Genomic DNA, 23,536 nt, shown 5'->3' on the forward strand with positions numbered 1-23,536 from the left:
TCCCTTGGAATTCAAAATTAATTTCCAAAACCCTAAACCCAAAAGAATAATTTAAAAAATAAAAAATAGAAATAAACCTTTTATTTTTATATTCAAATTGGAAGAAGAATATACAAATATCTGTTTTCTGAACTTACAAAGAATTCCTTATTATTCCCAAAACAAATAAATAAAGACATTATGACAAAAGTGAATTAGATGAACTAAAGTCCAACATTGGGATTCCCTGAGCCTGCTGCCACAACCCCCATACCACTTGATTCTCTTCTAACACCAACACTATCTCCATTCAACTCTTTTACAAGTTTATCAATCTTCCCAAACTGATACGGCCATCTCGAGTTATACAGAAATTGACGAAGATCGAACCGATTGTCCTCCGGAGAATAGCTCTGCAATGAGATTTCGACAAACTTCTAAAGATCGAGAGAAACACTACGTACATACATTGTAACATCCTGATACCTACCTCCGCGTGATAAGATGGCGTTAGTACGGTCATCTTGTGTCGATTGATCGAGTAATACTTGAAGAAATGTTTCACTTTTTCGGCCACCTCGGACGGACTTAACTTAGCGCCCCACTGGTAGCAGAGGTTCTATGGAACAAGAACAAAGATCACTGAAGTTTATGAGACCATCCGAGTGAGGAATAGTTATATGAAAGTATTAGACGAACCTTGAACATCGACACGGCACCACATCGATATATTTTACGTAGCCTTCCGTAGACTGAGAGCTCCTCATATGTCATTCCCATGTCAACTTCATCCAACTGTTTCCCAAGAAAAGTAATAACATTACATCAGATCTAACTTTAGGATAAAAGGTACTGAAAATGTGAACTGTGGAGGAGAAGAACCTGGCTGTAGTTGGAACGTATTGGCTCTAACTCGGCTGTAGGCGGAGCGGCTTCGATATCTGCCAACGATGAGTAACGAAGATGGGTAGCAGCCCATCTAAGAAACGCTCGAAGATCCTGTTTACTGATGCTTCCAATTGGATTTATGTCTGCTGAACTGCAATCGTACTGTGTCGTGGTTCCAAACATGAGACGAGAAACTCGTCAAAAGTAAACATTGCAGCTTCGATAATAGACATCTATTGACATTCATGAAGGGAAAAGAAATGGCTCGAGTAATATCGAACCTTTGTTAAGTAACCACGCAAACCTTCATCGACATTGGAACTACCTAGTACAAGGTAGAATCCGGGTTTGCTGTGTACCCAAGGTAAGAGCGATGCTAACATAAAAGCCAGAACCATCCTGATTCTAGCTTGAATATTTTGCAGGCCTAAATTTTCAATATTAGATCCTCCATCTACCTGGAAAACAAGACGAAGATGACGTTACGACTTAATAGCTAGTGATTGGAACGGTTAAAATATCTTATAAGATAGGCACAAAATCATATAGTGTCGCTTGGACGAAGAGTTTCGACCTAATCATCTCTACATGAAAATATATTTTTGCAGAAAAGCACCTGTAACAGCTCAAGTCCACCGTTGGAAGATATTGTCCTTTCGGGTCTTTCCTTTTGGGTTTTCCCTCAAGGTTATTAAAACGCGTTTGCTAGAGAGAGGTTTCCACACCCTTATAAAGAATGCTTAGTTTCCCTCTCCAACCGATGTGGGATTTCACAATCCACCTCCCTTCGGGGACCAGCATCCTCGTTGACACTCGTTCCTCTCTCCAATTGATGTAAGATCTCACAATCTACCCACGCGTCCTCGCTGGCACACAGCCTGGTGTCTGGGTCTGTGTACAGAACACAGTAAAACTTGACGGAGTAAAAGAAAGTGTTCTCACCTTATACCGTGGACGTTTTCCAGTGAGAGTTTGGAACAAGGATAAAAGTGCTGAAACAATCCCATCTATGGAAACATCAAGATGCCATGAACCAACCTCATCAGCTAGAACCTTCGCTCTTGTTCGTGTCGCTTCAGAGCTACAAGGAGCAAGCATGGTCAGTGAATGACACCCGATTTCGAGCCCTACTAAAAGAACAAGCGTATGACCTACTGATTACAATAAACTCATCAGGGCCCCAAATGGGTTCCGAGTTCGAGTTCATGTTCATGTTAAAATGCAGGCGAAAAATCAAGATGAACTCATGGACTAAAGCATGGGATCCAGTTGAGGTGCGCATAATCATGGACTAAAGCATTCAGCTCACCTATTTTCAGAACCCATAAATACAGTATAAAATATTCGTCTGGCAAATTCTCTGCTATCAGTTGGGAACTCTCCTTCAGCATAATGTCCAATCCTTATTGCGTCAGCTTTCACTTGTTCGTCTCCATTTGCAATTTCTGCAAGCCAATGCATAAAAACAACCAAGAGAATACTAGTGTGAGTGATTGGTGGGAAGTGTTTGAATTAGCAAAACCCCGTACTATAATAGCCCAAGCCCACTGCTAGTAGGTATTGTCCTCTTTGGGGTTTCCCTCAAAGTTCTAACACACGTCTGCTAGGGGGAGGTTTTCACACCCTTATAAGGAATGCTTCATTTTGCTCCCCAATCCATGTGGGATCTCACAATCCACCCCCCTTGGGGGCCTAGCGTCCTCGTTGACACACCGCCCGGTGTCTGGCTCTGATACCATTCGTAATAGGCCAAGCTCACCGCTAGCAAATATTGTCCTCTTTGGACTTTCCCTTATAGGCTTCCCTTCAAGGTTTTAAAACGCGTATGCTAGGGAGAGGTTTCCACACCCTTATAGGAATACTTCACTCTCCTCTTCAACCGATATGGGATCTCACAATAGAAAACAAAATTGTAAAATAGAGATGAAAAAATAATGAGAATGGTAGTAGAGGGAAAGCCTAGAAGGGAAAGCTCAAAGAGGACAATGTCTGCAAGCGGTGGGTTTGGGCTGCCCGTGGCTAATAAGAACAAACCTTTTACAATAAGCTGGCACATGCAGCCAACTATGGCTGCAACAGAGGAGCTATCAGCTCCACCAGAAAGTGGAAGAAGAAATCCAGAAGCTCCACTTCGTCTTAAATAGTCCCATAACCAGCAACCAGGTCCAAAGGCTATTTCCTCTTCCGCACAGTGATAGTTAATCTACAAATTATCAATCATATTGCACTTAGGAAAGATCAGTCTTTGACATGATGAACTAAAATGCTATTGAAATGATGTTGAATGAACCTCGAGTGGACTTGAAAGGGAAATTTTGAGGTTGAATGATTGACATAAACTGTAGGAGGCAGCAACAGAAGGAACTTTAGTTTTATAGCTTGCTTGTTCTTGAAAGCTGCTGATAGATCCTCTAAGACTAGCAACCTGTCAGCACGCAAACATCTTAAAACCAAATGTTTGGCGAAAAAGAAAGCAAGCAAAAAAGAAAACTTCTACAAATGTTTTTCGTTTAACAATTGGGGTATCGGGGCCCCACCCCTTCATTATAAAATACAATGTAATGGCCCAAGCCCACCGCTAGCAGATATTGTCCTCTTTGGGCTTTCCCTTTCAGGTTTTCCCTCAAGGTTTAAAGCGCGTCTGCTAGAGAGAGGTTTCCCACCCTTATAAATGGTGTTTCATTCTCCTCCCCAACCGATGTGGGATCTCACAATCCACCCCCTTCGGGGCCCAATGTTCTCGCTGGAACTCGTTTCCTTCTCCAATTGATATGGGACCCTCCAATTTACCCCCTTTGGGGCCCAACGTCTTTGTTGGCACACTACCTCGTGTCCACCCCCCTTCAGGGGTTAGTCTCCTCGCTGACACATCGTCCGGTGTCTAGTTCTGATACCATTTGTAACGGTCCAAGTCCACCGCTAGCAAATATTGTCCTCTTTGGGCTTTTCCTTTCGAGTTTTCTCTCAAGGTTTTCAAAACGCGTCTGCTAAGGAGAGGTTTCCACACCCTTATAAAAGGTGTTTCGTTCTCCTCTCTAACCAATGTGAGATCTCATATACAGAGATCAAGAAAATCATCCCATGCCTCATGTCGTTTGAAGATTCTCATGGAAAGTATGCCTCATGTCGTTTGAAGATTCTCACGGAAAGTAGAAAGTATTTTCATACCGCATCAAGATCTACGTGGGCAACCACAACCTCGACATCCTTCAATGAAAACTGTGAGCCTTGAGCTACCAGATCACCGTTTACAACAACGCAAGAACATCCATCTGCATCAAAACATAAACTTCAATAAATCCTTTTGTTTCTTTTCCAAACTACAAATGTCAATGTGCACAATAAACATTACAATACGCTACACATAAAGGCATGTGAACATCCAACATGGCCCAACACATAGTAGAGATAAATATTTTGTGTTATGGTAAAAAAGCCTCCTGCTCAAAAAATTTCTTTTCTTCTGCTACGACATCATTTCTTGCGGATTAAAACCCTTTTTCTCGTGAGTAAAGGCAAGCGGGAGAGGAGCGGTGTGTACTATGACTACCATAAAAGAAAATGCAATTCACCAGTCAATGCATACCGTAGTAAAGGCGGCCACCATCACAACCCTGGTGGTTACTATACATGTAAACTCCACCACGAGTATGAGTAGCGCCTATAAAAGCACGAAGACGAACGTCGAGTTTTCTTAGTTGGTGATGACTTCCACTAGCATTCATAAATACTTCAACCCCGTTCAAAGCAAGTTCAGCATGAGGAGGAATAGGTGTAAATAGTTCTTCACAAACTTCAGCAGCAACAGCTCTAACAATTAAAAGTTACATGTACATATGAATTTTGGACTTGCAAAAAGAACAACAATAAATAAAACGAGTATTTTCGTGACTCACGTGTCAAGGAACTGAATATATCCATAGCCAAAAGGCACAGAAGTTTGTGACAGGGCCTCAGATATATCTCTAGGCAGCTGAAAATCCACAAGTTTATCCTTTAGCTTCCATGCTGTGAACCACCGGAGCTCCCGGTAATTACCATCATTTGCAAGCCACATCTTTGGGCGTATCATAATAATTTTCCTATTATAGCACAGCACTTGACAATTGTAACGCTCAGAGTCTTTAATAACAGGCATGCCAAAGCTGCACAATATCCCATCAGTCCAATGACCCAACAGTATATCCTTCAAGCATTCCCATCTGCAAAAGTATCCTAAAACATGAAATTTGAGCACCCCCAGAAGCTTGAAACCATCAAATAAGCAATCTAGTATCCTTGTGCATGAAGCTAATCAATTTAGTCGTCGTGGTCGGACTCTATTATGGATTTTTTACCACATTCTCCATAGGGCCCTCTTATCTCTTCCTTCTCCGAGCTTGGGTTATAGAAGAAGGAACCGAGAAGAAAGTATCAGCAACAATAGGTTTTATTACGGAACAACTCATGATGTTCATATTGATCTATTATGTACCTCTACAAAAATGGCATTAACAAAGGACCCCCCAAATTGCCTTTTGTTGGAACAACATAAACAATGAAGCTATTGTTGTAAGTTGTCATGAAGATGCATTGTCATACCTCTCGTTTAGTTCATAACCCTTAATGGTTCATATTCTCATTTATTTTGGTTATTAACTCTCATTTAATTCATGACCCTTTTGGTTCATACATTTATTTGGTTCGATATGAAAATTAGAATTGTTGTGCCTATATAAAGACCTGTCTAGCAATTGTTTTGAGGTGTAGAGTCATTGCCATTTTGTATTTGTCTAGAGGCAATTAGGAAGAATTTTGTAGTGTGAGAGCGTGAGAGATACACTTTGTAAACACTCTGATTATAGTGATTGACTACCACCCATGAATGTTGTGATTGGCTACCACGTAAATCTTTGTCTCTTTGTTTAGTTTCTATTTGTGGGTGTGTGAGTGCGATCAAACTTGCCTCTGCTTCCGTTACAACAATTGGGTAACTGAACATTTTGGTTGTGGTATTAGTACAGCAATGTATCAGAGCATTGAAGTTTGTGGCATTTCAGTACAACGGCTCATAGAAATGGCATTAACGACTGGGGGATATTTTCGCATAGAACATACCAATTGAGATAAAACAAGCAGAAAACTTACGCATGATTGACAGTGTCGAGCTCCAAGAAATGGTCTTCACACCCATATCCAGTAATCTCGAGTTCAGGCCCAAGTCTAATGACAGCCCCAGCACGTTTAGCCTCCTCGATAGACTCTTTGATGTGCTTAACATTACAGTCGAAATCCATAGCCCATTGATTCAAATTACACGTTGCCACTTTCAATAACCTCATCTTTAACGATTCTATAGCCATTGCGAACCAAAATCAAGTATCAATGAACCCATTTGAATCATCGCCATAAAAGAAACAAAGGGTAAAAGGAAAAAACGAAATTGAGGGATTGTGTGGACTGACCTGGGCTACTTCTGCAGAAGTTTTGAGAGCTTTGCAATGCCGGCCTTGCAAGAGGGAGCAGGTAATTGGGGGTGTTGATTTTGTTCGTGATTGATCCTTCTGGTCGTATTGGTGGTGGATATCATTTCACTGAATTCTTAACTCGTTCTTGGAAGTTGTTCGATTTGCCCGACGGGTCAACGGGTCCTGGATTATGGGACGGGTCCATGGGTCCTGGATCCTGGGACGGGCTTTGGAGTTTAGGATGGACATCTCAAACTTTTTTTTTGGGACGTGGTATCATGAAACTCTTTTGACTTTCTGTTTCGTCAATGTTGCAGGATGATAGATTCCACATCGATTGGAGAGATGAATGAAACATTCTTATAAGGGTGTGAAAACTCCTCTCTAATCGACACGTTTTAAAACTACAAGGTTGACAGTTATATATTATACACTAAAACATACCATATTTACACGCTGGCTCCGATGGGGTGGATTGTGAGTTTTCACATTGGTTGAAGAGGAGAATGAAACATTTCTATGGAAACCTCTCCCTAATAGATATATTTTAAAACTATTAGACTGATGGCAATATGCAATACAAAATCAGACCATATTTACTAACGATTAACTTATACTATATATATATTTATTTAAATATTATAATAAAAAATCTAGAAATGAGGGGAAAAAAGATCGAGGTTTAAGGGAGACACAAACATCTATAGCCGTCTTCGCGTCGCTTCTCGCTTTCACAAATCGAACAGCTGCTGGAGCTGGAAGGCCGCGAGTCCCCTGCTGAAGGAGGGAAAATTGTGCTAAAGCCCTCGAATCAGCAGCCAATCTTCATTTTATCAAGAGCCCCATTCAAATTTGGGTTCTCGAGATGACGGAGGTGGCGAGCGCAGTGGTGCACGAGGTCCTTGGACAGAGAACCCAGGATGTGGATGAGCCCATCATCGATTACATCATTAATGTTCTTGCGGACGAGGATTTCGAGTTTGGTGAGGATGGCGAAGGAGCTTTTGATGCTCTGGGTGAGCTTCTCGTTGGTGCTGGCTGCGTTACCGACTTCACCGAATGCCGCACGGTTAGTTGTACAGTGGTTTGATTGATTACTCTGAAAAATCTAGGAAATAGTTTAAGTTTTTTATCGTGTCCCTGTTCGCGGCTTGTCAATTTTATGGCGGTTGTATTGAGATTTTTCACGTTGTCAAGTGATTAGTTTGTTTATTGGATTATGTGGTCGGAGGAAACTTGTACAATCAGGATTAATTTAGAATTCATATAGCTATCTACTTTGAGATAATGATTTCCATCGATTTGTGGTTACTTCGATGGTTATTATATTGGCAATTTGAAACGACGTTATCTTTGAAACTATTTTGTTCTGATACCTGGGAGTTTTGTAGGTTTGTAGTAGAATCTCAGAAAAGTTTGGGAAGCATGGACTGGTCAAGCCTAAACCAGCTGTGCGCAGTCTTGTAACACCCATGAGAATGAACGAAGGAATGGATGAAGAGCAGGTTCCAAAGAAGAAGCCTGAAGTTACTGATGGTCCTGTACTGACTGAGCGTGACCGATTAAAACTAGAAAGGAGAAAGAGGAAGGAAGAGCGTCAAAGAGAGGTGAAAAATCATTGATGCTTTGTGGTTACCTTTTAAAATATGGTCATTGCTGTTCTGAAACACTTGCTAGCCATGGGCAACGCTGATTGATTCCTTAACTAGCTTCAAATGCTTTCTTTTAATCATCAGGCGCAATACCAAATGCATTTAGCTGAAATGGAGGCAGCCAGGGCAGGAATGCCTGTAATACGTGTTAATCACGATAGTAGCAACGGACCTAATGTCAAAGATATTCATATGGAGAATTTCAATATTTCTGTTGGTGGTCGTGATTTGATTGTGGATGGTACAGTCACACTGTCATTTGGAAGGCATTATGGTGAGTTTAGTTTTTCCACTCTGTTTGATTGGATTTATATATAACTCTAAAAGTTAGAAAAGTTACTTGAAAAAAAGATCTCAACATGATAACTGCCGATACATAAATATTTGAAAAACCAAACCAAATTGAAAACAAAGATATCAGTTTTTTTTTTTATATAGTAAAAAAGGTACCGAGGAAACTGAGAATTCTAGAAACCTGGACACAATAGTCAACTTGACTTGATTTGGATCCATTTCTTGGTTTTTTTGCACACCCCTACTAGAAAATGGGTCCTTTGAGTTAGATAGGAATTTTTCTTCCCCTTAAGCCCATTAACACCCCATGATAGGAACACACTAAAGACCTTGTCACCCCTGCCATATTCGCTGCAATCTGCTTTTTCATAGTTGACGGTGGGTTGCAAATTAAGTTGATTGGCTCTCCCTGACGCCTTAGTTTGATCACTTTGTGGTTCTACTTTTGCCCTTTTAGTGGGGTGGAACAACGTAGAGGTCCATAATTTCAACCATGAAATTATTTTATAGATTAATGCTGCTCACCAACCTCTCTTTGTAAGTAGTTGCTTCATTATCTATAGAGGGTTCGTGCTGGGGGATGATTAAGATATTGGGAAAGGATTTTTACTTAAGTGAACCATTTCTTACCCCTACTGGCATCCGGCTTTGTGATATTAGTAATAAACCATTTTTGTTTGATATCTTTTCCACACCACAGATGTAAATGTAGCATCACGTTTAGACTATCTGAAAATTATGTGGTTGAGAAATTGAGTAGGAAATCATTATTCTCCTCAAGAGGTCCGTGTAAATCTATTGAAAAATTATTGCAGCTTCTGTACAAACGCATATCTTTTGACATTGGCAAGGGAAACAAGGCATTATTCTGGAAGGATAATTGGCTGGGAAGCCAAAATTTCAAAACTAAATATCCTGTTATTTGCCATCTCTCTCTCAAAAAAGAGGCATCAATTACTGATTAGTGGAATTCGAATACTGAGTCGTGGAATTTATTCTTGAGGCAACATACAAATTCACCATTAGTTTAAATACAAGCATTGCACATACATATTCACAAATCATTTGTAATTAGTAACTATCTTGGAGGATCTTAATATACTAGAATCCATGGCCTCTGAGTGCAGGTCTTATAGGAAGAAATGGTACGGGGAAGACAACTTTTCTTAGGGCTATGGCTATGCATGCCATTGATGGTATTCCTCAGAATTGCCAGATATTGCATGTAGAGCAGGAAGTTGTTGGTGATGATACAACAGCATTGCAGTGTGTTTTAAACTCAGATATTGAGAGAACCCAACTTTTGGGAGAGGAAGCTCGTCTTCTTGCCCTACAGGATGCAAAAAGCAATGCGGCTGATGACAAAGATGGCATTGCACAAAGGCTTGAAGAGATATACAAAAGACTTGAGTTTATTGATGCTTATTCTGCAGAGGCACGTGCTGCTTCCATTCTTGCGGTGAGTTTAAGACGTTTACCTTTATGGATTTCAATTATTTTATTTTCCTATAAAGCATTTTATACTAAACTTCATCAACTTCTCATGCATAATTACCGCTCTCTAGATCGCTTATTCAGCCATGATCCATATTCCGTGGTATGCCATCTTCAAAAAAAAATTTCATCAGTTGGACCATTCCCCCACCTTGAGTGCATAGATCAGCCCCTGCATCTGTTATAATCCAAGAAAATATTTTCCGTACAATGTGATAGGCTGATTTTTTGTTGATTTGATTTAAAATTAACTGTATCGTTTTCAATGATAGTTGTGGAGATTGGATCATTTCTTTCCTCTTGCTAGGTTTCATGCTTCTTCAACTTGTTATGTAACCATAAACCTTTTGCAATTAATTCTAGTTGTTGTAGTTGTTCTAAGCTTGGCCTATGGGCTATTTCTTGTAATTAATTCTAGGTGAAAAGTTATGATTTTGTTTGTTTTGTTGTAAATCTTGACCTTTGTATTTTCCTTCTTTTTTGGTGTATATGTTCCAATAATATATTTAGGGCTTCTTGTCTTTGATTTAGTTGCTTTCATGTACAGTGATTCGCCGTGCATGAAAAATGTATTTGTCAATCTGCCCTTGACATTTACTGCAGTAATAATACCATGGATTCTGATGTACCGTTTCTGGGACAAAAAGAACAAAGAAAAGTTAATATAATTGTTATTAGCCTATTTATTTACAAATAAGTCATATTTGACGCATCTTTTGAAAATTTTGAAGGGCCTGAGTTTCTCCCCAGAAATGCAGCGGCAAGCAACCAAAGCATTTTCAGGAGGTTGGAGAATGCGTATTGCCCTTGCACGTGCGTTGTTCATAGAGCCTGATTTGCTGCTACTTGATGAACCCACAGTATGTGATGTATCTTAATTTTCAATGTGCAACCCAGCAAACCCCCCACCCACACACACAACAAAAACAAATTGGGTTTACTGTGTGGCCTCTGTTTAATGTTTCAATTATTTTGACATCTTTTCCTCTCACAGAACCATCTTGATCTTCATGCTGTTCTCTGGTTGGAATCCTACCTTGTGAAATGGCCTAAAACAATCATAGTTGTTTCTCATGCTAGAGAATTTTTGAACACGGTAAAGTTATTTATTTACATTGTTGCTTGCTTTATATCTTATAAACAATATTTTTGGTTTTCAATACTACTTGCTTTCAGATAACCAACGGACCTTTTTTCAGGTAGTCACTGACATCCTTCATCTTCAAGGGCAAAAATTAACAACCTATAAAGGTAACTATGATACATTTGAGAGGACAAGAGAGGAGCAACTTAAGAACCAACAGAAAGCATTTGAGGCAAATGAACGGACACGAACTCATATGCAGGTTGCACCAAAACAAAAGACAGCTCAATTGGCTTTCTTTTCTCTCTTGATGTCTTCTACATGTGCAATGGATTCTGTTTGCATGGATTTACGGATAGCTTATGTGGTTATAAGTCTTCTTATTTTAATTTACCACCTAATGCTGCATACGAACGAATTTCCTTGTGCAAGCATGCTTCCTTCTGTTTTTTTATTATTTATTTTAATTTTTTTAAATCAAGGAAAAGCAACTTCCATTGAGAAACAAATGAAAGAAAAAGAGGGCATGTAAAAAAAACTAATCCCACAATTGGAGCACCCCTAAAGGAAAATGGTCTCCAATCAAGTTAAATAAGTCCTAACAAATAATTACAAAAAGAATTTGTCATCGACGCTCAAAAGAGAAACGTAGAAACTAGAGGATCAACATCATATACCTTCCTACTTTTTTTGAATTTTAGTTCAAGAATACAATTTTGTAGACTCTAAAGGTAGTTTTTTTAGTTTGCTTCTTGTTATTTCGCGTCTCTTCATAAGGCGAGACTTGCCTTGCTTGATAGTGTTTTCCATCTCTGGGCCCATGTTTTGTTCATTTCATTTGCTTTCCACTTCATCTTTTCATATGATTTTTGTGAACAGTCTCTTTTGTTTGTTTATGTTATTATTATTATTTTTTTTTAAAATTTTTTTTTTTTACGCTATCTTCTTCAGCTATTAAATAGAGGATATTAGAATTGAATGAACTTTGTGCTATAATGATCATTTACTTGGTTCTTTCTGCTAATGTGCTTGCCCTTTTCAAATGATTCTTCACTTCGTCAGCTTGTCTTGACATTATTTACTCTGTTTGACCTTCTACTAAAAATATACTTCTTTTTTCTTCTTATTTGTGAGATGTCTTGTCTCTCTGCTTTGCTGATTGTTTTATAGATGATATTAACCTTTGTTAATTTCTGAATGTATATTTTACACTGCAGACATTTATAGATAAGTTCAGATACAATGCGAAGAGGGCATCACTTGTTCAATCAAGGATCAAGGTACTACCATTGAATTTGAAGGGTTTAATGCGAGATAATCACTGCTTTGTTTCACAATTTAAAATTAGGAATTCTTATGATGTGTTGAAGTCCACAACATTGCGTGCTTTAAAGCTTCTAATTCTAATCTCAGGCTCTGGAGCGAATTGGTCATGTGGATGAAGTTATAAATGATCCTGAGTATGTACTAATTTCATTTAGTGACCAACTTACTAGAGCATTGAATACACTATTATGGCCGTAATGGAACTTACTTTCTGCTTTCCAGCTACAAATTTGAGTTCCCAACGCCAGATGACAGGCCAGGTCCACCTATAATAAGCTTCAGGTGAGATAGTTTATGCTGCCTATTGTTGCTCTTTGACATTGTTGTACTATAGCCATTTATTATTCTTGTTTATTTGGTACCAATTCAAAAGCATTAAGCTATTACTTTTGATTGTATTTCTTGATGATCCTTATGTGTTGGCTTCATCTTTACTCTAGGAAGGTGGAGGGTTATCTTTAAAATCAATTTTGAGAAAGCCTATGATCATATGGATTGCGACTTTGTGGATAAAGTCTCAAAGAAGAATGGCTGTGGGTGGAAATAAAGTTCTCGGATATGTTATTGCATAAGATTTTGGTGTTTGGAGGCCTTAGTCAAGACCCTCTTTCACACTTCGTCTTTCTTTTTGTGGTGGATGTCCCAAGTATTAGGAATTGATAAGGGTTTAAGGCGGGAAAGTAGTAAATTCAGCCGTCTCATCTTCAATTTTACGACGACACCCATTTTTCCGTTCAGGTTATGATAGGCCCTTCATTGATCTTAATTGTTTTTTGTCATTCGGCAAATCTATTCAAGCCTTAAGATTAATAACGGTAAAAGCTCCATCATAGGATTAAACTATGACCTTGTCAAGTTTAATTCATGGGCTTCCTTGGTAGGTTATGAGGCCCTTGCTCTTATCTTGGGCCCCCCTTGGGTAGTAACCCAAAGTGTCGAACTTTTTTAAAACCTATGGTGGAAAAGGATCAGAAGAGATAGAGTTTATGAAAAAATGGTTTTCTTCTCCAATGAGGGAAGACTAATGCTTATACAGTCAGTTCTAGTGGTATCTCGAGTTATTTCTTATCTTTGTTTTGGATGCCTGTTTCAGTGAGCAAGGTTTGTGAGAAGTTTAGGGATTTTCTGTGGGAAGGGGTTGAGGGGGAGCTTATCATCTGGTTAGGTGGGACGTGGTTTCAAAACCTTTCGGCATGGGGAAGTTGGTTATAGGAAACCCAAGACTTCCTAATGAGGCTTTGCTTGCAAAATGACTTTGACCACGCTTCTTAGAGCCTAATGATATGTGGAAAAGAGCGCGTTTTTAAGGTTTCTAGTAAAAATCTCAGTTTTCAATTTCTTCAAGTTATCCTTCTTTTTTCTTTTTTGAAATATTTTGTTGAGGAAGGCTCAGAGGTCTACTTCGAGTCCAGCAAATATCCTTCTTACTGGATTTTTTTTAAAAAAAAAATTTATAACTCTAGGAGTCCAGCAAAGGAACATGCTAGTCTATGGAAGTTCCATTTAATTAAAAAATGGAAAACAAAGTCCCGCACTTGAATGCTGGAAATCTAAACAATTTGGTTATATGATTAGATAGTTGTCGAGATTCTTTGAAATTCTTGACAGTCATGTTAGTTATCCTTTCCTTTAACCATTGGTGGTCGAACATGAAAAATTTCAAAATTGTGATTGCATAGGCTGCTGATGTCTTTCTAATACACAATCCTAGAAATGTGATTGAATTATTGAAACAAGATATGTTTTTTTTTTTACCATATTTTAGAAGATTGGAAAATTATAGAAGAGGATATCAATAAGGGGCTGTAAATGTTGGGAATTAGGGTACTCGACATTTCTAGATGTTCGGTGTTCTGATGCTTGGGACCTTTGACATTTGGCATCCTTGGACAATTGTGTTTGTTTTGCAAGAAAATTTAATGAGGATGCTCGGGAATACTGGTATAACTATGTTTGTTTTGAGAATTTGTGCATATGAAGCATTAAAATTACATTTAATGACAAAATGTTTGAAAGGTTATGCGTTCTTATGCTGCTTAATGAGATATGATGTGGTGTAACTATCCTTGCTTAGATGATTGTTGCACATAATTATTGTTATTAAATCCTTCTGATGTCTCTTCTTCGGGACTGCAGTGATGCATCATTTGGCTATCCAGGTGGACCCATATTGTTCAAGAATCTGAATTTTGGGATTGATCTTGACAGTCGAATAGCAAGTAAGGGAATCTGAATTTTGTATTGTTTCACATGTATAGGGCTTTTGGATTGTTCAGTATGTAAACCTGTAGTTTTTCTGCTTTTGGGTCTTGGCTTCCATGTTCCTCTTATTCATATCCTTCATTATTTTTAGTTCTAGCATTTGATATGTTATATATCATAGCTGCACCATTCCTCTCTGATTAGACTTCCAACTTCTTCTTCAGTGGTTGGTCCAAATGGCATTGGTAAATCAACCATCCTCAAATTAATTGCTGGGGAACTTCAACCCACCTCTGGAACTGTTTTTCGTTCAGCTAAGGTATTTTTCTCCTTGGGTTTCAGAGCTGGATGCTAGTGGAAAAAGTAACTTCGATGCTTCTTAGTGAAAAATTAACTGTGATGGTTCTATATCAAATATCAATATGACCCTGATATTTCAATTTTTGTGTTAATGTAGTTTGGAACTATGGTATTTTACGTTTATACATTTTTCCGTTTTTAATGTTTAGACATTATTGAGCTGTTTTTTTGTTACCTTAATTAGTTTATTTGTTTATTTAATTATAATCACCTTAATTGGATAGTACTCTCTTTGGCGCTTGGTGGAATGATTATCAAATGACATATCCTCCCCTCCTTTGTAGCTCATCTTTTCTTAAAATTCAGGGAAAAGAAAATGAAAACATAAGTTTCATGATTATGTGTTGACTAACTTATTGTCTACAGGTTCGAATAGCTGTCTTTAGTCAGCACCATGTTGATGGGTTAGACTTGTCTTCAAATCCACTTCTGTACATGATGCGTTGCTTTCCAGTGAGTTCACTTGTCACGTCTATATTTTCTGTTTGTTGTTTTTCTTTTATATAAACAATGTTCTAAGTGACGTTTTGATCATGAAAAGGTATGATTACGGATTTGTCAAGTTGCTCTACTGTATTCAGTATTGTCTCTAGCTTCCTGATGGACTTTGACCTTGTTGATATTCTTCCCTAGATTAGAAAAGAAAATTGGTTATACTCTATCACCCTCTAGTCTCTAGTCTCTATGTATATTGGTTTAAGCCTTGCGAGAAATAGCTAGCTTCATATTTGTTTGGCAAATTTCTTAGTCAACCCTTTTTTCTGGATTGAAACCTTTCTTTGGGTGTCATTCAACTCATTCAAAATCGATCTTGTAAGTGAAGTGATAGTAGAAATATCATAATTGCTTTGTGTAAACTATGCTTGTAAGAAATAAGAGGTTTGGACGGACTGACAAAAATGCTTACACCCAAATACCTTTGAGGTTTAGAGTTTAAACTATGGAGTCTAAACTACTCCGGATATTATTCTATGGTTTTTTCACGACATCAGCTGTTATTTGATATGATCAAGTTGTCGTATGCAAGATGAGTTGAGATACTTGGCCACCTATGGTCAATAAAAGAAAAATGAATAAAAGTAATATAAAGATTAGTATGGAGAATGACCTAAGAAGCAAAGATATAGACTGGAGATATAGATATGACATGGACACGGTGACATATCTTTTGAAAAAAGTTTAGGGCAAGGACACGAAAATAATTCGTTTATTAAAATATGCATTTTAAAAAGTTTATATATATCCTTTTTTTTACGAGAATGAAATTTAAAGTCAATAGGTTTGTGCATTTATATGCTTAAAAATAATTTGGATGTATTTTGCTCTCAAACTATATGAATTTTGTCCCACAATGATATGTGTTTGTTTAGATATGAGTTCTTAATAAGTGTTTATGTGTATAATAAATGTTGGACCTATACTGAATGTTGTACTAACAAGTGTTTGATGTCCATTTAACCCGTGTTGCCGGGCTCCACATAGATTTGCACCAATGAGGTGGGGAGTCCTATTTAAATGGGGAATGGGGAAGTGGGAAGATATCTTTCTCTGTTAGCTAAACGGAGCCGGGATGGGGGATTGTATTCTCTGTTCTTGACGCCAATCCCGCCAAATATATTAAAACTAAGGCTCAAAATTAAATTAATATATGTGTGAAATACTAGGCTATAATATTGAAATTTGAGTTTTTAGAATTTATGTTAGAATATTATATGATACTTTTGCTTATATGAAATATTTTTGAATTAGGAATATCCTAATCTTTTATATTTTTTAATATAAATTATATTAAAAAATAAACATAATCTATCATTTTTTTATCAATATTTTTAAAAATAAAATATGTATAACAAGATTGAAAAAATAATCCAGGCGGGGAACCTTAACCCTGCAAGAGCAAATAGGGAATTTCGCAGGGATGAGAATTGAAAGAAGAGGCAAGGACAGGGATGGAGAAGGTTTTCCGTCCCCGTCCCATGTACATCTCTAGATAAGTGTATAACAGTATTCTACATTTGTTGGACACGAACATATTAGATAAACTAAAGTGCTCATGCTGCTGGCGGCCGGAGAGATATCGAGGCAGTTTTTGTACTTAATTTATCTGCTTTGCAAGGGAAAAGATAAAACTAATTCATTCATATCTGCTTGCAGGGCGTGCCGGAACAAAAGCTTCGAGCTCACCTAGGTTCATTTGGTGTAACTGGAAACCTTGCTCTTCAGCCTATGTACACGCTATCTGGTATCTTTCCTTGACAATTCCATGTAGTACGTTCTAGCCTGAAAGCTTCTATTGCTCAGAAGCCCAAAGCTATTCTTGCTTGTTGAGGAAGCTTAAATTACCTGGGAAAATTATCGCTGGATGTTTATGTATCACATTGAATCATGTAGGTGGTCAGAAAAGCAGAGTTGCTTTTGCGAAGATCACATTCAAGAAGCCACACATTATATTGCTTGACGAGCCATCCAATCATCTGGTTACTTCTTGTTCTCTTTAAGATTATTGATACATCAAATATATACAAATAGTGGCATCAAGTAAGAACAAAATTCCCCACAATTATTTGGTTAAATGTTGTCAAAATGTGTAGGATCTGGATGCGGTGGAGGCTCTGATTCAGGGCCTTGTCTTGTTTCAAGGAGGCATTCTCATGGTACATTCGATTCCTCCTCCTCATTTTATCCATGTTCGGTTCATTTCAGTCAATCTTAAGCTATCTTACCACGAAACTTGACATCGAGACACCAAGTTCGTATCTCTACACTTGCTGTATATTGATCGATATCTGTTTACAGGTGAGTCACGACGAGCATCTGATATCGGGAAGTGTTGAGGAGCTGTGGGCAGTGTCAGATGGTAAAGTAAATCCATTCCATGGCACATTCCAAGATTACAAGAAGATACTGCAGTCCTCGTAGAGGCACTTAGCGGTTGGTTTGAAATGAAACTGGGTTCCATCTGGTTGTTGGATAGCTTTAATATAAAATCTGTGCGCTTTAAGAGTTTCAACAGTTGTGGAATTTTATATATGTATACACACAGAGGCATGAAGTTTTCCAGGAGAATATGCCATTTTGAAAGTGTAACTTACCTTTACTGATCATTGGCAGTTCAATATATGTTCTTTCTCTTAGGTTTTTTTTTTTTTTTTTTTTTTTTTTTTTTTTTTTTTTTTTTTTTTTTTTTTTTTTTTTTTTTTTTTTTTTTTTTTTTTTTTTTTTTTTTTTTTTTTTTTTTTTTTTTTTTTTTTTTTTTTTTTTTTTTTTTTTTTTTTTTTTTTTTTTTTTTTTTTTTTTTTTTTTCTGTTAATGATCGCTTTTTAATTTACGAAGAAATCGAGCTCCGCTTTCTTGTTTTTCTTTATCGTTTCTACTTCAAATAGAGTAGGAAAGTTCAAGGAGTTTAGCTTGTACTTTGACTCAGTGAAAAAGGTATATTGTTGAATCTAATGTCAAGGTGTATTGTTAAAACTTATGATAAGTATATCTTCGGATACTTTCGAGATTAGGTAATGAAGCAATGAATCAAAATTAGAATTGCCCTTTAACTTCTCGATGCCTGAGAAATAAAAGCATTCCGCTGGCATGTGGTCGTGTAATTCTGATTGGCATGGTCTTAAATAATGTTTGTTGTTCAGGAGAGGGACTTCTACCTGCAAGCTTCAGTGTAATTGCAATATCCATGAATTTCATCCATTGTTCTCTCTCTCTCTCTCTCTCGCTTTAACGGACTCCTTCTGGTAATGTTTTGTCTTTAGGAGAGGTGGAGAGGAAGGAAATAAATTATTGGGATTTAAAAGAAAATGAAATTGTTATTAAAATATATTCATTCTCTATTTGGTTTGTTAGTTGAGTTACTTCCTCTAAATTCCAAAACCCAAAGACTTGGAAGTGGAGGGAACCATCAGCGAACTATATATTTGATTTCAGCGATGAAAGAGCCCACTTTTGCTAATTGTGGCGGGAGAATGCCGTAAGAGTCCCTGCTCATCCAAACCCAATTCCATTTTTTATCTATCAACGAGGGGAAAATCCTTTCTCAATCGACGCTACTTGTGTTGTGCTTCAATTTGATCGCCTTCAGGTTCTGGAGCGGTCTCTCAACTCCAAATGAGGTACTTTTTTTCTCTTCAAGTTTGGTGGGATTTCGCGCTTTTGTTCTAGGGCATCTCCCTATGCTGTTTTTTTTCCTTTCGAATTTTCATTATGGGGTTTTGAGTGTAATTAATGTTTTGTTTGGTCTTCAGGTTTGGATCCTGAGAACTGGTTTCGATTATCAATAGTGGAGTGTTATTGAAATTACTTAATCGTTTGATTTGAAATGGCGGAAGTTTTCGACGACGAAACCGAACAAACGATTTCTATTCAGGAGTATCTGAAGGAAGTTGAGGAACAGGAGCTGGTAACTCTCTCTCTTCTCCTCTTTCAATTTCGATGTCTGAGTATTGGTTGGTTTTCCAAAATTTTAGCGACATAATGGCTTGGAAACGTACTGGGTTTTCTATAATTTAGGGTTCATGGCCGCAAAACTTTCAAAATTCTTAAAATCGATTGGAGCGTCCAATTTCTTGTAAGTCGATCTCCTGTCGCGACGTTTTGTGTGTGTCCGTAGTGTTAGTAGAGGATAGTCAGATCACCTGTATTGTTCTAAATTTTCCAATTAGCGGAGGTCATTTGGGCTTTCTACAGAGAATATGATACAAACTCTAATGTCTTCTCTTCTTGTTTCTGTATCTTCATTTTGGGTGCACGGTATCTGATTATTATTATTATTATCATTTTATTGATCAAGGAAGCGGATTTAGTTTTGGGAGGCGACGAAGGAAAGGAATGTACTTACAGCAAGGGTTATATGAAGAGACAAGCCATTTTCTCATGTCTAACTTGTACCCCTGATGGAAATGCTGGAGTTTGCACAGCCTGTAGCTTGTCATGCCATGATGGACATGAGGTATACATGTTCTTAGAATGAACTCTGTTTAGATATGCAGGGGTTTACGTGTTTTTTTTTTTGTCCAGTTTATGGTGGCAACTATTGATACCATGGCTCAGATTGCTTTTAAGCAGCATGATCCATATGATATAAAAGATGTACTTTTTTACCATATTTAACTGATCCCTTTTTTGACACCTGAGTATTTGTTGAAGATCCAGCTTGTTGTATGTGGTTCTGTAACAGCTCAAGCCCACTGCTAGCAGATATTGTCCTCTTTGTGTTTTCCCGTTTGGGCTTTTCCTCAAGGTTTTTAAAACGTGTATACTAGAGAGAGATTTCCACACCCTTATAAGGAATACTTCGTTACCCTCTCCAACCAATGTGGGACCTCACAATCTACCCCCTTGGGGGCCAGCGTCCTAGTATATCGCTCTGATACCATTTGTAACAGTCCAAGCACACCGCTAGTATATATTATCCTTTTTTAGCTTTCTCTTTTGGGCTCCTCTCAAGGTTTCTAAAATGCGTCTACTAGGGAGAGATTTTCACATTCTTATAAGGAATGCTTCGTTCCCCTCTCCAACGACGTGGGACCTCACAGGTTTTGCTTATGCGAAAACATTTAGGGTATTTGTCATGTTGTAAATTTAGGTTATTGATTCAGGAACACGTTTACTTGCCGATTGTCAATAATTATTTCGATGATGTTAAACTCTCCAAGTATTTGGCTTCTTAACGCCCCCGCCTCCGCCCCATTTTTATTGTGATCATTGTTCTCTTGGGCCAGATTGTGGAATTATGGACCAAAAGAAACTTCAGGTGCGACTGTGGAAATTCAAAATTTGGAGATTTCATCTGCAAGCTGTTCTCGAACAAAGACGTAGAAAATGCCAACAACTCATATAATCATAATTTTAAAGGATCGTACTGCATATGCAATCGCCCTTATCCTGATCCAGATGTTGAAGAGCAGGTGGAGATGATTCAGTGCTGTATGTGTGAGGATTGGTTCCATGAGGAACATCTTGGTCTCAGTTCCATAGATGAGGTGTGTTAGCACAAAAGCCTTCCATGGGTTTTCAATTATTTTGTCTCGTTTCTCCATTTTTGTTGTTTTACAATGTTTTGTTGCTTATCATTAAAAGAGTCGAGAGATTTGATGAACCTTGAAATAACCTGGACTTCATTGTACTTGTTCGTTCTGCAGATTCCAAGAGACGAAGAAGGGGAGCCCCTATACGAGGACTTTATATGCCCAGCGTGTTCGGCAATTTGTTCTTTCCTGATTCAATATCCTTCATCTATTTGGGCTGTGGGAAGGCACTCTGCTGGAAAGGACAGCTTGCTTAGTGAACTTCCTGAGAATAATTCTGGTTCTAAGGAATCTGTTAAAGATAACACTCAAACTGATAGTTGTGTGCTTGAAACCTCTTCATCTGCTTCCATAACTGCTGAAAACAAGCCAATGTTTCTTTCAAAGAACTGGAGGGGTGCATTGTGCAGATGTGAAAAATGCATCAATAATTACAAGCTGAAGAACATTAGTTTCTTGGTAGATGAAGAGGACTCCATTGCTGAGTATGAGAAAATAGCAAAGCAGAAGAGGGAAGAGAAGTTACAGGAACAAGAGGGTGCCGAGTTAAAGCTGTTTGATAACCTGGGGCATGTGGAGAAGATTGAGATTCTAAATGGCATTGCAGATATGAAGGATGAGATTCGTACATTCATGGTATTCACTCATTATATGTTTGCTTTGCTTGTGTTCCTATTTTCCTTGGTTATATGATTTGTTCTACGTTGCAGGAATCGTTCGACTCGTCGAAGCCGATTACGTCTGCAGATATCCACCAGGTATTTGAAAATCTAGCTAAAAAGAGACGTCGTACTGAATGAAATTTCTTAGGAGCAGCAATAACTACTACAGCGGATGGTCTAGGATTTCTCAAGTAAGCAGTCCTGAGTCCTGGCTAATCGAATATACGCCGTGGGCTGGTTTCTTTAGACTGTTAACTATGAAACATAATTTACTTTGACATCTAGATTATGCTTTCAGAAATGGCTTGTTTTTTAAACCTTGTTGGCTACCGGAGGCGTCGAACTTTTTTTGTGACATGCTATGTTTTCTCCCCCGTCACTAGTAGGTTGATGGGTGAACCATCACCATGGTTTTAGCTGTAAATTTAACTTAGGTTCGGACTTGTTTCTAATATATGCTAGACCTATTTCCGACATAATGCTGTCCATTCTCTGTACATGTAGCCTCGTTTTCTTGTAGATATTACTTTGTCTTAGTTCGATAGATCTTCTCCACCGATAGATTGTTTATGTATTGTTGTATCTCAATTCAAATTTAGTCTTTAGTTAGTCAAGAAGGAAAATCTTTTGTTCTTCTAAATTGATCCGGGCTAACCTAAAACAATAAAATGAACCAATGATCAACTCTCTTTAAGAGAAACGATATAATCTTATAATCTTATCATTTATATTGAAGTTTTTAATATATTTTAAAATTTTAAGAACGTAAACCTAACCTTTTACAAAATTCTTATCATATTTAGAATTTTATATTTAAAGGACACCAGCATAATTTAAATCTGTGTCTTTATATTTAAAACTAAAGGCACTTTTTATTATTATTATTTTTTTTTGGTTGCTTTAAATGTGGCCCTTGAATCATAGTATGATCATGATTAGATGATCTCACACACAGCCAAATCCTCCAATACTTGATGGGTCCAATGATTAAATATAAGTATAAAGAGAGCACTTAACTTGGCTTATTATATGTCACAACCAACATTAAATTAAAACCTAAAAAAAACTATATATTATACACAAAATAAAGCTAAAAACTATATATTATATTTGTAAACCTAAATATATTCATTCCCTCCACTACCTACCTACCTTCTTCCTGCTTTTTGTCTACCTACCATCTACCAATATATATTTATATTTATTTTTTGAGGTATTTAATTTTTAATTTTTTTTTTTAATAAACTAAATTATTCCAAGGCATTGTTTGGATTAAAAACGAGTTTTGAATTTGTGTTGACCATGATCTCCGACGCGGACCAGAGACGGGCTGCTTCCGTCAGACTAGCGGCGAGTTTCGACGGTGAGGCTTCGTTGCAGTCGGCGAAGTATTTTCCGGTGACGTTGCTCAGTCTTGGGTTTGCCGCCACGTAGCATGTGGTTGCCGCTGCCTGTAAAAGACGAGAACAACATCAAAACATAAGCCCTCGTGACTTTTTGCTTTGGACTTTTTCAAAAAGTTTCATGTCAATGAAGATGTATTTATTTACTTATAAACTTACGATCGTTCCCTAAATTAGCCAATGTGGGACTCACTCCTAACAACGACTCCGGTAGACAGTAGAAGAAGGAAAACTTATAATTTAATCAAAATTGTTAAGAGGTTTAGGTTGGTTACCTGAGGGATTGTCTTCAACAGTTTAGAAGTTATAAAGAACACCAAATCTGCAAAATAAATAAATAAATAAATAAATACATAAAATTAATTAATTTTAATAAATAATAAAAGGAAAAATTAAAGAAAATTGTTACCTGTAATGAAACCTTCACGATCTCTAGTGAGTCGAGTTCTAACGATTCCCGGATGAACGCAATTCACAGTAACATTAGCTCCCATTTTCTAAATTAAAATAATAAAAAATTAATTAACCAAATTCATGCTTGAATTCTTAAATTATAATTTTTAATTTTGTATAACAAATTTTAAATTAAAACTTTTTTTTTTATTTTTAGAATTACTTTTTCATTAAGAAAATTAATAACGAAAAGAATCAATAATAATGATTAATGCAAATTAAAAAAAAAAAAAAAAAAAAAAAAAAAAAAAAAAAAAAAAAAA

General features: G+C 37.4%; 4 protein-coding genes across 5 annotated transcripts in view; 2 read left to right on the forward strand and 2 right to left on the reverse strand.

Annotated features, from left to right (window-relative positions):
- Positions 1-66: 66 nt before the first annotated feature.
- On the reverse strand, positions 67-6,490 carry LOC111469019 (glutamine-dependent NAD(+) synthetase-like). Its single transcript, XM_023114224.1, has 14 exons — positions 6,312-6,490; positions 5,995-6,199; positions 4,764-5,069; positions 4,454-4,677; positions 4,036-4,139; positions 3,158-3,292; positions 2,902-3,070; positions 2,177-2,312; positions 1,810-1,948; positions 1,149-1,325; positions 862-1,029; positions 679-774; positions 470-598; positions 67-392 (listed from the first exon to the last, which is right to left on the reverse strand). The coding sequence occupies exons 2-14, from the start codon at positions 6,186-6,188 to the stop codon at positions 204-206; spliced, it is 2,166 nt and encodes a 721-aa protein (XP_022969992.1). The 5' UTR covers positions 6,189-6,199; positions 6,312-6,490; the 3' UTR covers positions 67-203.
- Positions 6,491-6,995: 505 nt separating this feature from the next.
- On the forward strand, positions 6,996-17,860 carry LOC111469020 (ABC transporter F family member 3). Its single transcript, XM_023114225.1, has 17 exons — positions 6,996-7,383; positions 7,706-7,921; positions 8,051-8,240; positions 9,388-9,719; positions 10,486-10,614; positions 10,749-10,850; positions 10,954-11,100; positions 12,056-12,118; positions 12,252-12,298; positions 12,387-12,446; positions 14,301-14,383; positions 14,591-14,685; positions 15,093-15,179; positions 16,881-16,968; positions 17,118-17,203; positions 17,318-17,380; positions 17,523-17,860. Exons 1-17 carry the CDS (start codon positions 7,180-7,182, stop codon positions 17,643-17,645), a joined length of 2,115 nt encoding a protein of 704 aa, XP_022969993.1. The 5' UTR covers positions 6,996-7,179; the 3' UTR covers positions 17,646-17,860.
- Positions 17,861-18,631: 771 nt separating this feature from the next.
- LOC111469061 (putative E3 ubiquitin-protein ligase UBR7) lies at positions 18,632-21,892 on the forward strand. The gene is made up of 6 exons (XM_023114290.1): positions 18,632-18,841; positions 18,974-19,128; positions 19,519-19,677; positions 20,450-20,710; positions 20,870-21,391; positions 21,466-21,892. Exons 2-6 carry the CDS (start codon positions 19,048-19,050, stop codon positions 21,553-21,555), a joined length of 1,113 nt encoding a protein of 370 aa, XP_022970058.1. The 5' UTR covers positions 18,632-18,841; positions 18,974-19,047; the 3' UTR covers positions 21,556-21,892.
- Positions 21,893-22,411: 519 nt separating this feature from the next.
- LOC111469067 (short-chain dehydrogenase TIC 32, chloroplastic-like) overlaps positions 22,412-23,536 on the reverse strand; it is a 3,092-nt gene continuing 1,967 nt past the window's right edge. For both annotated transcript variants that reach the window (XM_023114300.1, XM_023114299.1), the window contains exons 6-8: positions 23,230-23,317; positions 23,096-23,142; positions 22,412-22,868 (exon numbers count right to left, since the gene is read on the reverse strand). In XM_023114300.1, the coding sequence (XP_022970068.1) occupies positions 22,668-22,868; positions 23,096-23,142; positions 23,230-23,317 (336 nt within the window). In that variant the 3' untranslated portion in view covers positions 22,412-22,667. The remainder of the gene's footprint in view (positions 22,869-23,095; positions 23,143-23,229; positions 23,318-23,536) is intronic.

Source organism: Cucurbita maxima, unplaced genomic scaffold (genome assembly GCF_002738345.1).
Source record: "Cucurbita maxima cultivar Rimu unplaced genomic scaffold, Cmax_1.0 Cma_Scf00038, whole genome shotgun sequence".
In the NCBI taxonomy this organism is placed as follows: domain Eukaryota; kingdom Viridiplantae; phylum Streptophyta; class Magnoliopsida; order Cucurbitales; family Cucurbitaceae; genus Cucurbita; species Cucurbita maxima.

Excerpts from the sequence above, each read along its gene's own strand:
- LOC111469019 (XM_023114224.1), bottom strand. The coding sequence starts at position 6,188 with ATGAGGTTATTGAAAGTGGCAACGTGTAATTTGAATCAATGGGCTATG. Across the intron at positions 5,070-5,994 it reads CTCGACACTGTCAATCATGC|ATGGGAATGCTTGAAGGATA; the intron begins GTAAGTTTTCTG and ends ATACTTTTGCAG. Across the intron at positions 599-678 it reads GTGCCGTGTCGATGTTCAAG|AACCTCTGCTACCAGTGGGG; the intron begins GTTCGTCTAATA and ends CTTGTTCCATAG.
- LOC111469020 (XM_023114225.1), top strand. The coding sequence starts at position 7,180 with ATGACGGAGGTGGCGAGCGCAGTGGTGCACGAGGTCCTTGGACAGAGA. Across the intron at positions 9,720-10,485 it reads GTGCTGCTTCCATTCTTGCG|GGCCTGAGTTTCTCCCCAGA; the intron begins GTGAGTTTAAGA and ends AAAATTTTGAAG. Across the intron at positions 12,119-12,251 it reads TTGTTCAATCAAGGATCAAG|GCTCTGGAGCGAATTGGTCA; the intron begins GTACTACCATTG and ends TTCTAATCTCAG.
- LOC111469061 (XM_023114290.1), top strand. The coding sequence starts at position 19,048 with ATGGCGGAAGTTTTCGACGACGAAACCGAACAAACGATTTCTATTCAG. Across the intron at positions 19,129-19,518 it reads AAGTTGAGGAACAGGAGCTG|GAAGCGGATTTAGTTTTGGG; the intron begins GTAACTCTCTCT and ends TTATTGATCAAG. Across the intron at positions 21,392-21,465 it reads ATGAGATTCGTACATTCATG|GAATCGTTCGACTCGTCGAA; the intron begins GTATTCACTCAT and ends TCTACGTTGCAG.